This window comes from Sus scrofa, chromosome 14 (genome assembly GCF_000003025.6).
Source record: "Sus scrofa isolate TJ Tabasco breed Duroc chromosome 14, Sscrofa11.1, whole genome shotgun sequence".
Taxonomy (NCBI): domain Eukaryota; kingdom Metazoa; phylum Chordata; class Mammalia; order Artiodactyla; family Suidae; genus Sus; species Sus scrofa.
The window spans coordinates 141,338,429-141,350,420 of NC_010456.5; the positions used below are offsets into that span (position 1 = coordinate 141,338,429).

The 11,992-nt window shown below is 59.2% G+C and overlaps 1 protein-coding gene across 1 annotated transcript; it reads right to left on the reverse strand.

Annotated features, from left to right (window-relative positions):
* ECHS1 (enoyl CoA hydratase, short chain, 1, mitochondrial) lies at positions 1,892–10,442 on the reverse strand. Its single transcript, NM_001190175.1, has 8 exons — positions 10,269–10,442; positions 8,634–8,831; positions 8,100–8,227; positions 7,186–7,285; positions 5,836–5,940; positions 5,286–5,405; positions 3,559–3,626; positions 1,892–2,052 (listed from the first exon to the last, which is right to left on the reverse strand). The coding sequence occupies exons 1-8, from the start codon at positions 10,354–10,356 to the stop codon at positions 1,987–1,989; spliced, it is 873 nt and encodes a 290-aa protein (NP_001177104.1). The 5' UTR covers positions 10,357–10,442; the 3' UTR covers positions 1,892–1,986.

Sequence of the window (11,992 nt, forward strand, 5' to 3'; positions counted from 1 at the left end):
TTCCACTTTTTTTTTTTTTTTTTTTTTTTTTTTAAGGGCCATGCCCTTGGCACGTGGAGGTTCCCAGGCTAGGGGTCTAATCGGAGCTGCTGCTCCTGGCCTACGCCAGAGCCACAGCCACGCCAGATCCCCAACCCACTGAGCGAGGCCAGGGATTGAAACTGCAACCTCATGGCTCCTAGTTGAATTCGTTTCCCCTGTGCCACGATGGGAACTCCCTGCTTCTATTTTTTTGTGAATTGCTGACATCAGAAACCCAGACTCGGGACTGGCAGGAAGCCCAAGAGAACGAGGGGCGCCCTCCTGAGGCATTCAGGCCACGGCCCCAGTTCAGCCCAGCAGATGCAGCATCAACCAGGCCAGTGAACAACTGGCCAGGCGGTTCCAGCTGAGGCCCCAGACTTCGGGAGCAGAGACGAGCTGCCCCAGGTGGCCTGTGTGGATTCCTGACCCGTACAAAGTGCGATGACTGCTGCTTCAAGCCACAAAGTTTGGGGATGATTGTTAAGCAACAGCTGACTGATGCAGGTGGCTCCTGTGCCCTGCCAAGATGTCACCAAAAGCCCTGTTGACACTGCCTGTGGCCTTCAACCCTATGCTCTCGCCCTATCCCCCTCTCCCCACCACAGGCTTGAGGGCAGATGCCAGCACCCCTGCCTGCGCCTGTGCTGGCCTGGTCAAACCCCAGCCTAAGAACCCCAAACCCACTGCCCAGCCCGCAGTCGGATTCTGGCTCAGTCCAGCCGGCTCTCAGCCCTCCAAGCTCCATCCGGCTTCTCAGGTCCTGCCCTGCTCACGGGCACAAGCCAGGCCCTCTCCCCTCAGACCCGCCCCCTCCCACCTCACTCACAGATGGACCTCAGCCCTGCGGTGACGTGCTCAGGGGCCGGGCAGCTCCGGGGAAGGTCTGTGTGTGAAAGGCCACAGCGGAAACCCGGACACCCCGCGTCCACTGCTCGGCCCCGGGAGCCCTGCGGGTTGAGGCTGCCCCGGGGGGCAGCCAGGCCTGCACACAAGCCCCCCAGAGCGGCGGACTCTACGCAGCAGGAGCAGCCACTCCAACCCCTGGTTAGCATTCCTCGAGGCTCATCTTTTCGTGGGAATGTAGGCGGGAAAAGCCAGTTTTATGTAGACTGATGCGAAGGGAAGTTTCAGCTTCAAAACAAATCGAAACCCCAAAACAACATGGGCCGGAGATCAACGAACTCAGGAGGGCGTGGAAGCCTCCCTGGGGTTTGTGGCCCCTGCAGTCCTGCTGGGGTCTGTCAGCGACCCCGTCACTCACGGCAAAGGACCTGGCCACATGTGTGTGGCCCTGTCTCCCCGAAGCCTGAGGAGAAGGTCCTGTTCCCGGGGCTCCCTGGGCCTGGGGCTGGGGTCCCCGGCCCCGCCATGTTCTGGAATCCTAGGGACTCTGCGGGTGCAGACTTTTGAGATGCACAGAGACACTCTCACGTGTGGCTCCCGCGTCGAGCCCTTTCTTGGCCTCTGGCTGAGCCGCTAGGATGAGGGTGTCCTGGTGAGGCCTGGACACAGACGTCTCACGACCGGCCCCTCGGAACCCAGGGTTTTGGAGGCCACTGCCCATGCGTGTGAAAAATTAAACGAACGCACGAATTTCCTCACCTTTAGGGCCTCCTCCCGCGGATACCTCGGCTTGTTCAGTCCAGAACTGAGCACACATGGTGTCGCCGAGCGCAAACCCAGGTGGCACGGCTTCAGTGAGCAGGCGTTTCCATCAACCCCGGTGAAGAGCGCCCAGCCCGGCCCGGCCTTGCGGACCCCGGGGAGAGCCTGACCTTGAAGCCCGCTGCACCACCCGCGTGACTGGGAGGAAGGCTCGAGCCCACACAGCCCCGCACCGTCAGAGAGGAGCTGTGGGTCCCCGACGCCGTGTTTAAAAGAGAAGGATTTATTTGCTTCTGAAACCTACAGGCTACATTCTCCTCCTGTGAGTGGGGGTGTGAAGGCAGAGGCAGCCAGTTCCTACTGGTCTTTGAAGTTGGCCTTCCTCTTCTCCACGAACGCGGTCATGCCTTCCTTCCGGTCTTCCTGGGGGAGAAGGAGAAAGCAGAGATGCCTGGTCACCTTCCTCCTGAGTCAAGGTGCAAGGCTCTGCCTGGGCGGGGGTTTGCTCGCTGCCTGCAGGGCTCCCCCCTGCCCCGGGCCGTCCACACTCACAGGGCTCTGCGGCGGGATCAGCTCAAAGACTGGGAACCGTGTGGATTCCCTGACCCATTAGGGCCGGCCTGGGGCCGGGTATCTTTATCACAAACTCAGCCGCCCTGCCCTGGTGAGGGTCATTCAGGAACCATAAATCTGCAAGTCCAATCGACTCTCATCTCCGGAGAAGCTCAGAGGCATGATCCCGGGCCACGCACCAAAGCACCTACTCGGCTAGTCCTCATCTGGGTCAGGACGTGAGACCGAGAGTCCAGGCCCTACCTCTGCACCCTCCTCCGCGCGCGCACCTCCTCAAGAGCCAAAGCCATTTTCTTTCCTTTTCTTTTTCTCCTTTTAGGGCCCAACCCACAGCACAGGGAGGTTCCCAGGCTAGGGGTCCAGTTGGAGCTACAGCTGCCGGCCTGCCCCACAGCTCATGGCAACGCTGGATCCTTAACCCACTGAGCGAGGCCAGGGATCGAACCCGCAACCTCATGGTTCCTAGTCGGATTCGTTTCTGCTGCGCTATGACGAGAGCTCCCAAAGCCGTTTCCAATCTTTCTTTTACAACATACCCAGAGATGACTTTCTGATAGATGAATTTTAATGCCTATTAAAAGAATGACTTCCTCTATGTTACTGGCAGATATCCTAGAAGATACAACTCCACGGCTCCCGCTGATAGCATTAGGATACGCTTGAGCCCCGTGCCAAGAGCCTGGAAGTATCTAGGAAAGTTACCGGATTGCATTTTTTTTTTTTTTTTTAATGTGACTGCATTTTTATTTTACTTTATTTATTTTTGGCCACACCCAAAGCATAAGAAAGTTCCGGGGCCAGGGATTGAACCCGAGCCACAGCAGTAACCCCAGCCACCGCAGTGACAATACTGAATCCTTAACCTGCTGCAGCAAGAGAACTCCTGGGATTGCATTTTAAACAAAGGAGCTTGTTGGAAGTGCTCCTGGGGTGCCATGGGTTAAGGAATCAGCGCTGTCACTGCTGTGGTGCAGGTTTGATCCCCGGCCTGGGAATTGCCACGTGCCGTGGCCAAAAACATATATAAATATATATATTTTTCTTATATAGATGTATATATATGTTTTATATAGATGTATATGTTATATATGTATATATGAGGTTGCTGTTTTAGGATGCAATTCCTAAGGTCTTTTATAATAGTAGATAACCCTGTAAAATTTTCTATACTTCTGAATTTCCATACACTGTACTTATTTGCAAAAATCATTCCTCAGTGACAGAACACATCTGATCCAGCTACACGAAAAGCTGACAGTTCTGAGCAGCGGTATTTAGCGATCAAATCTACAGGGAAGTTGCAGGAGCTTCTGGGGCTGAAGAGCGTGTCTCCATCTGAACAAGGCTTTTACTCACAGTGGCAAACGTTGAATAGAAGAGTTTCTTCTCTAACTTAAGTCCCTCTGCTAATGACGTTTCAAAAGCTGAAAGAGAAAACCCTGACGTGAGAAGCGGAGATGCCAGACGTGGGAAGGTAGAACTTTTTTGTTTTACAGGCAGGAAACACCCCTGGGAGACCGATGGGGACTTTGACTTCATCATGATTGCCTCTTCTTCTTCTTTTTTTTTTTTTTTTTTGAATTTTAGGGCCGTACCCACAGCATATGGAAGTTCTCAGGCCAGGGGTCCAATCAGAGCTACGGCTGCTGGGTTACACCACAGCCACAACAATGCCGGATCCTTAACCTGCTGTACGAGACCAGGGGTAGAACCCGTGTCCTCATGGATGCTAGTTGAATTCATTTCTGTTGCACCAAGATGGGAACCCCCATGATATTTTTTTCTGGCCGTGCCTACAGCGTGCAGAAGTTATGGGGCCAGGGATTGAACCTGAGCCACAGTGTCAACCTGAGCCATAGCAGTGACGATGCCAGATCCTTAAACTTCTGAGCCACCAGGGAACTCTCACGTCACCATGATTTAAAACAGCCTCCTGGGAGTTCCCTGGTGGCTCAGCCATTTAAGGACCTGGCATTGCTGCTGCTGTGGTGCAGGTTTGATCCCTGCCCTGGGAACTTCCGCCTGCCACAAGCGTGGTCAAAAACAGGAGTTCCTGTCGTGGCGCAGGGGTTAACGAATCCGACTAGGAACCAAGAGGTTGCGGGTTCGGTCCCTGCCCTCGCTCAGCGGGTTAAGGATCCGGCATTGCCACGAGCTGTGGTGGAGGTTGCAGACGCGGCTCGGATCCCGCGTTGCTGTGGCTCTGGCGTAGGCTGGTGGCCACAGCTCCAATTAGACCCCTAGCCTGGGAACCTCCATATGCCGCAGGAGCAGCCTAAGAAATGGCAAAAAGACAAAAAGAAAAAAAAAAAAAAAAAGTCAAAACAGCCTCCCTTCTCAAATGCTCCAGCCCAGCTGAGAGGCGTGGTGACCCCACATGAAGATGGGACGGCAGACGCTATCCAGTCACGGGAGGGTCTGAGGGAGCCCACAGAATTGTAGTCAAAAAGCATGACGAGGAGCTAAGGTCAAAAGCCAGGAAATGGAAGCCTGTGTAGATCAGAGCGCGTCCCGGGCCCTTTCTGGGGCACAGGTGACACAACCCTGAGGCTCGTGGACACGTTTCCGTGGCAAGCACCAGCTGGGCAGCCCGCGCTGAGCAGCGACAGGTGCCCCCGGCCTTGCACCACGTCCCCTTCTGCGCTCTACACACTCGTGTTTGTGCCAGGGCCCAGGGCTGGCGGGGGGAGGTTCTCGACCAGCAACCCTGGGCACGGGACCGCTCACTGAGATGCGAACCCTCGGACGATTCTGAGGAGGGGGCGCTGATGGCGGAGCTGCCGGCTGAGAGGAGCAGCTTCAGCTTGCTCAGCCCTGGCTCCTGCAGGGCTGCCAGGCCCCCGGGCTCTCCCTGCACGCCAGGGCTGCCCACCAGCGGCCTGTCCCCCGGGCCGGCCCTGTCCCCGGGTTTGCCTCCAAGGGGAGCAAGCAGAAACCCGAGCTCCGCAAAGAGGCCAAATCGAAACACTGAGAAGCCCAACAATTCTGGTGCCGGCGGCGGCGAGGCCTCATGGAGAGCCGGGTGGTGGGTGCTCACAAGCAGCCCCGTGCGACCCCAGCGCTCCTCCGGGCGCAGTCCCTACCTGCGTTCACTGACTCCTTGGCCATTGCTGTGACAATCTTAGAGTAGCTGGCAATTTTTTCTGCACACTGGATGGCTTCTTCGACCAGAGTCTCGACAGGAAAAATTTTGCTAACAAGACCTGAAACACAAAGAGGTAAAAAAGGATCCGGAGAAACAGCTGGTTCTCTCTCCAGGTCACGGCGAGTCCTCCAGGGGCTGACGAGGCTGCAGACACAGGGAAGGGTCCACAGCGTCCCCTGGGGCTGCCGCCCTGGGCTCCCACTGTCACAGGTCACCGAAGGCAGGGAGAGGGTGCGCCTGCGGAGGGGCTCAGAGACCCCCCCATTGCTCACGCTGGCCCCGGGAAGCCGAACGGTTTCATTATGACTCTCCAGCCTGTGTGCGTGGGTCAGTCACTCCCTTGCACGTGGATAAAAGACAACGCTGGTGAGTCCCCTGCGCCCCCAGGACCCCGGAAGGCTCTGTGCTGACTGCCCGCCGCAGCCTCTGGCACAGCGCCCGCTCCGCTCAGCACCCCGAGGGCAGCTCACGGACGGCCCCGCTCATACCTGCTTGTTTCGCCTCCTGGGCTGAGATCCGGTCACCAGTAAGGACCATCTCCATGGTCAGTGACTTTCCCACGGCGCGGGTCAGCCGCTGGGTGCCCCCTGTACCTGCAGGCCAGAGGGCTGCTGGTCATGGCGGGCTCTGCAGCCAGCGCAAGCCAAGAGCCCAGATGTGGTGCTGGCAAGACCCGAGGGGCCGAAGCTGGGCCCCTTGGTCAGGGCAGGTGGGCAGAACCAGGGCGTGGGGAAGTGGGGGGAGCCCTGAGAAACCTCAGGGGAGGCTCCGGGCCACACTCGGGCCCCCATGCCCGCTGCCCTGGGTGCCCTGTGTCAGCACCGCGCAGGAGGGAGGAGACTCTGGACAGATGCGTGGAGCTCAGACGGTGACCCAAGCCCACCCAGAGGGCAGCTGGGGGCGGCCTGCGATCCCTGCTTGCTCCGCTCGAGGTGTGCAGGGGGCTCCCGCCTCCCGGGCCTCTGGAAGAGCCCATCTCTCTCAGGGCTCTGCGGGTGCCCAGCCCTGCGAGGACCTTTGCCCCATGGCCCCTCTCGCCCTCCCACTCAATCCACACCCTCTGGCTGGAAAGAGGGCGGGCCCTGTCATCTGCTCTCGGTGACTCCCAGGGCCCCAGAACGAGCCAAAGGGACCACTTGAGGCAGACACCCACCATCCAGCAGACCCGGCTGCTGCCTCAACACAGGGGGACCTCGGGCCCTGGGACGGAACGAACCTGGGGGTCAGGGAGCTCGCATGGGCTTCCCTCACCCTCAGCTGACCCGACACCCTCTCCTGACCCCACAGCGGCCCCTGTCTGGCCCGACTGGCTCCGGAGATGCCCTGGGCTCCAGGTCTACGCACGGGACACCCATGTCAGGAGGACCGAGGGCCAGAGGCGTCACTGCTGGCCACTGCCCAACAGTCACCCTGCCCATGGGGCACCTGCTTCCCTGCTCTGAACCCTGGCTCCTGCTCTGGCCACTGAAACGTGAGCTCTCAGTGCCATGGTCACCGCGTTCTCGCCTTCAAGCTGCTGACCGACGAGGATCCACCACAGACGCGGCTCAGGAGTGAGACTCAGTGTGGCTGTCAGCCACGGTGTGACGGGCCTTTCCTGGCAGTTGGACCCAAGGCCCGGCCATCACAGAGGAGCCGGAAAGCTCTGAGGCCACGGGCCCCTCTCAGGGCTGCCGTGCCCCTGCGGGCTCCGTGTGCCGACGGGCAGCCACCGTCCAGGCTCACACAACAGCCCCACGTGCTTCTGTGCGTCACTGGAACAGCCCACATGTGCCCAAGACGCGGGCAGGTTTCAGACAACAACTTGAAACGCTTCTGCTACCGTCGCGGCTCTTTACCTGGGATGGTTCCCAGCAGGATTTCCGGCTGCCCAAACTGGGCCTTCTCTCCAGCATAAATGATGTCACACATCATAGCGAGTTCACAGCCGCCCCCAAGCTGTAAAACAACATGCAGCAGCACAAGGGGAGCCCCGTCGACCCCCCTCTATTTGCTTATTTAAAGTTTCTACTAAGATGAAACTCAGTCTGGGCACAGCAAGGAGTAACACAGGGGAGCAAAGGGAGTTAACTGTTCCCGTCCGTTACCTACACAGTGGATGCTGGCAAACTGTAAAGGGCCAGACGGCACATGCTATTGGCTTTGCAGGTCCTACAGCACCTGCTGTGGCCACTCCATCCGCTGTGGGAGCTCCAAGGCAGCCACAGAGAGGAGGAGAAGTGGCGGGCACACTGTCCAATAACCACTGCCTGCTGATGTCTCGGAGCTTTACTGAGGAACCCTTAGCCGAGTCCCTTCCTCCCTTCTCTACAGGCTGCAGCCAGCCTCAGGGCCTCTGGTCCAGGTGCCCGCAGGACACCCTGACGTGCCAAGTGTAGAGCTGCCAATGGTAGCAAAAGATGTCAGGTGACAGGACAGCACAGGCTGGAAGGCCACCAGAACTGCACAGAGAGCAAACACGTGTGCCCTTAACCTGGCAGAGGGAAGGACACTCCCAGGCAGTTCCAGGGGCCGCTAAGGACGGGGGGGGGCTTTACCGACAAGGGAATCCATCCGAAGGCCCACAGCTGAGCGCCTGCTGACAGAGCTATAACGCCCCTGGACATTCCTGCCTCTTTGGCATCGCTCGGCAGCAAAGGCCCACGAGCATGGGATAAGATGAGGCCTCCCCTAAGCAAAACTCAGTGCTATTGCACACACACAGGTCCAACTCCTTTGGGTGTCCTGACGCAAGGAGGAGGCGCACACTCACGGCGTAGCCATTGACAGCAGCTATGACCGGCTTCCTGACCCGGGAGAGGTGGTCCCAGTGGCTCAAGAACCCACCGGAGTAGCAGTCCTGGAAGGTCTGGTTCTGCATTTCCTTGATGTCGGCTCCAGCTGGGGCAGAAATGAGGTCCCGGTTACCAGAGCAGAGGCCCCACACCAACAGGTGGCTATGGAGCGTCCCCTGCAGGTTTAGGCCCTGGGGGCTGCAGGCAATGGCCACGTGGACCACAGCTGGGCGGCGGTGGAGCACCACACCACCACACGAGGGGATGCAGAGGGGTGTGGATGGGAAACAGCGCAGGGAGAAGGCGGGGCTCCCTCAACAGTCGCGCGCACACGAGACCTGATGCCTCTGAACACACAGAGCGCCACGCATCAGAGTAGCCTCTCCAGGCAGCTCCGGGTTCCGTCCCGTGCTATGCAACTTTCCTGATGCGTTCACAGATCTCTAGGTCCGCTACCACGCCACGGTGTGATCGTGCACCTGGCTGGCCTGTCACCACGCTGCCCACCTCACCTGCAAAGGCCTTCTCCCCGCCTGTGAGGACGATGGCGCCCACGGCTGGGTCCTCCTCGAAGGCCTGCAGTGCCTGGTTGAGCTCCAAGATCAGGCCCTTGCAGAGGGCGTTGAGTGCTTTGGGGCGGTTCAGCTGGATCAGCCCCACATTGCTGCTCTTCCCCTTCTTTGCGACGACGATGTGCTCAAAGTGTGCGCCTGGGGACGGGGACCACAAGGGATTGCCACTCACAGGGGCAGCAGACTGGGGGATGCACCCACGAGTGCGCAGAGTGGCCCGACAGGACCCCGGAGGGCCCCTGCTCAGCTCGCAGCTGCGCAGGCGGCTTCTGTAGTGCTCTCTGCTTCCAGAGATGTTGGAACATTGCCTTCAGTTAAAAAGTAACAGCAATGAACAGCAGCCTTCCCTCTCCTGAACGCCTGGGTCAGCACCTCCCCGAACCTGCGCTAGACAAGACAGCCTGCGATTCTGCAAATCTGGGATAAGGAAACTCCTTCTTTCTTTCTTTCTTTCGGTCTATTTTTTTGCCTTTTCTAGGGCCGCACCCGTGGCATATGGAGATTCCGAGGCTAGGGGTCTAATGGGAGCTGTAGCCACCGGCCTACACCACAGCCACAGCAACGCGGGATCCTTAACCCACTGAGCGAGGCCAGGGATCAAACCCGCAACCTCATGGTTCCTAGTTGGATTCGTTCACCACTGTGCCAGGATGGGAACTCCAGGAAACTCCTTTCAACAAAGGTCCACTAGGTGCGGGGAATGAAGCTGCACACTGCACGCTTCCAGCCTTGCGGGGAGGCCCCCCTGGGTGGGGGGAATCGGGGGGGGAGGCACACACAGGCAAAGGCAACTGCGGAGGCCCACAGGGGCTGCTCGCCCAGACAAGAAGGTTAACCAAGGTGGTTTGCTTTCTTGAACAGCGAAAGAGGGAGGCAGTACCCATCCCACTGGCTTGTTGGGGAATAACTGAAATCGGACATGTAAAGGCAGCACGACTGTCACATACAAGCCCGGGAAACAACTGCTAATCACAGGCTAGGATGCAGCAGCAGGTGGCCAAAGAGAACTTAAAACCAACACTTGTTAGTTAGGTTGTCAGCGGACCAAAAGTGAAGGAAGAGGCGGCGGGAATTCTTCCCCAGCTCAGCGACGTGGGCAAGAGTTGCCGCGGGGAACTGGGCAGAGGTGCTCGGCAGAGAGGAGGAGGGGCGCGCGGCGGGGGGGGAGGGGCCGAATCCGAAGGCCAGAGCCCAGGAGAAAGCCTGGACCTGGGGAGGCCCGGGCAGGAGGCACAGCGGGACAGCACGAGCTTCCCCTTCCTACTCCAGAGGCGCTAAGCGCACCTTCTCTTAAAGTCTGAGGAATTTCACAACCAACAGCCAAACGCTGAAATGGTCAGAGGTCTGAGCTCTCGGTCCCTGGTCTCTGGAGTTGAGGCGCTAGTGACCCCAGGGCTCCGCCAGCTCGGGCAGCAGGTGCCGGGAGGGGTTGCGAGGCTGGCCGGGTCCCCTGCAGGGGCGGGGTCCCGCCTAGCGGCGCGCCCAGGCTGAGGCCCGGGGGTCCCGGGCGCTGCCGAGGGACCCCCGCCGCGGGTCCGCCCCCGCCCCCGCCCCCGCCCCCGCCCCCGCACTCACTCGAGGCCAAGGAGCGCAGCGCGGGGCAGCCGGGCCAGGCGCGCAGCGGGGCGCGGACGCGTGGCAGCAAGGCGCGCAGGGTCGCCATGGCGCTCCCGGGACGAGGGGCCCCACTGCCGGAAGCCAGCCCAGCGGAGCCACCGCCCAGCGGAGCCGCCCCCCGGCTGCGCCAGTCAGGGCCCGCCCCGCCCACTGCGGGCATCGCGCGACCAGGCGGCGGAAGGGGCGGGGCCGCGGTCGGGGGCGGAAGGAGGCGGGGAGCGCTCAGGTTCCGGCGGGGCGGGAGGAGGGGCAAGGGGTGGGGACGGGGCGGGGCGGGAGGAGGGGCAAGGGGTGGGGCCGGGGCCGAGCGGCGGCCGCAGGGGGGGCGGCTCCGGCGCCGGTCGGTGCCCGCGTCCCTGTCCCCCGGTCCGCGCCGCCTTTAGCGGACCCCGCTCGGTGGCGTCCTTCCAGCAGCCCGAAGACCTGAGAGCAGACCCGCCAGGGCCGGCCGAGCCGTGGGGGTGGGGTCGGAAGCACGCGTGGGCTGCGCGCCGCGTGCGCGAACCTGGAGGGCCGCCCGCGCACACCGGCCCAGGACACACCGGGCGGTGAAATCAGGCCTCCGGGCGACGTTCAGGTGTAATTCGGGGCGGAAAGCCAGAGCAACCCGGAGAGGCCTCTGAGCCGTGCGGTCCTTGAGTTAGGGGATTCTCGTTTGTGTTTTAAAGGGGAGGACAAAGATGCAGTTAATCATCGTTTTGAGCCGTTTCTGTCGGGCTGTCTCTGGTTTTCGGTCTCAGGCCACGTGGTCCATGGCTTGGCGGGCTGGTCGCTCGGCCTGCCCTGGAGAAGCAACCTGAGCTTGTGTGTTGATGTCTGCAGAGGCAGTGATGGTTTGCTGAGGATGTCACCCGCAACCGCGACTTTAGTTGTCTGACTTTGATTGCTATTCAGTTGGCGCAGGACTGAGGTCGGGAGACAAGAAAGAGAAGAAAGTTTTGGGTAGAGAGATTCGTCAGAAGCTCAGTAGGGAAACTAGGTTTTAGGGGGCCTTGGTTTCAATAGTTTTCAATATTGAAAATGTGTATCAGACCCTGAGTCCTTGTGTTTGGAAGGAAAAGCCTTTTAGCCTCCCAGCCTCCCCTCAGTCTCAAAAGTTAATGATTAGAGTTAATGATTAGGAAATTTTGTTATAGCTAAAAAAAACAAAGCAGTCTCCATCATGTCATGCTCTGCCTTGGCCACCAGCTGGACTTTGTTTCCTTTCTCCTTAGAGTTCTAGGCACCTAGTGTCCAGCTTCCCCAAATGACCTCTTCCTTGCTAGTCGCGTGCTTTTACTCTTGGTTACCACATAGGCAGAGTTAGGGTGCACCTAGTGTTTGCGTTTGTACATGGAACACTTGCTAATACACCTTCCCTGTAAGCAGTCTTCATTCAAGAGAAAAGGTTCAGGCATAATAACCCCCAAAGACAACCAGAAACCATCACTGGACCAACTGACACAGGCCTCAACAACTCTGAAATGACCTGTGGAGGGAAAATAATGTACACACCTTAATCAGTAATCCTGTCTTTCAGAATAAACCTATAAGACCCCTTGCTGTCCCCTCTCAAGGCAGGACACAGTTTTAAGGTGTTAGCCTACTGTGGCCTCCTTTGCCTGGCAAAGCAATAAAGCTGTTCTTTCTGTTTCACCTAAAACTCTGTCTCTGAGACTTAATTGGCGCCATGTACAGAGGCC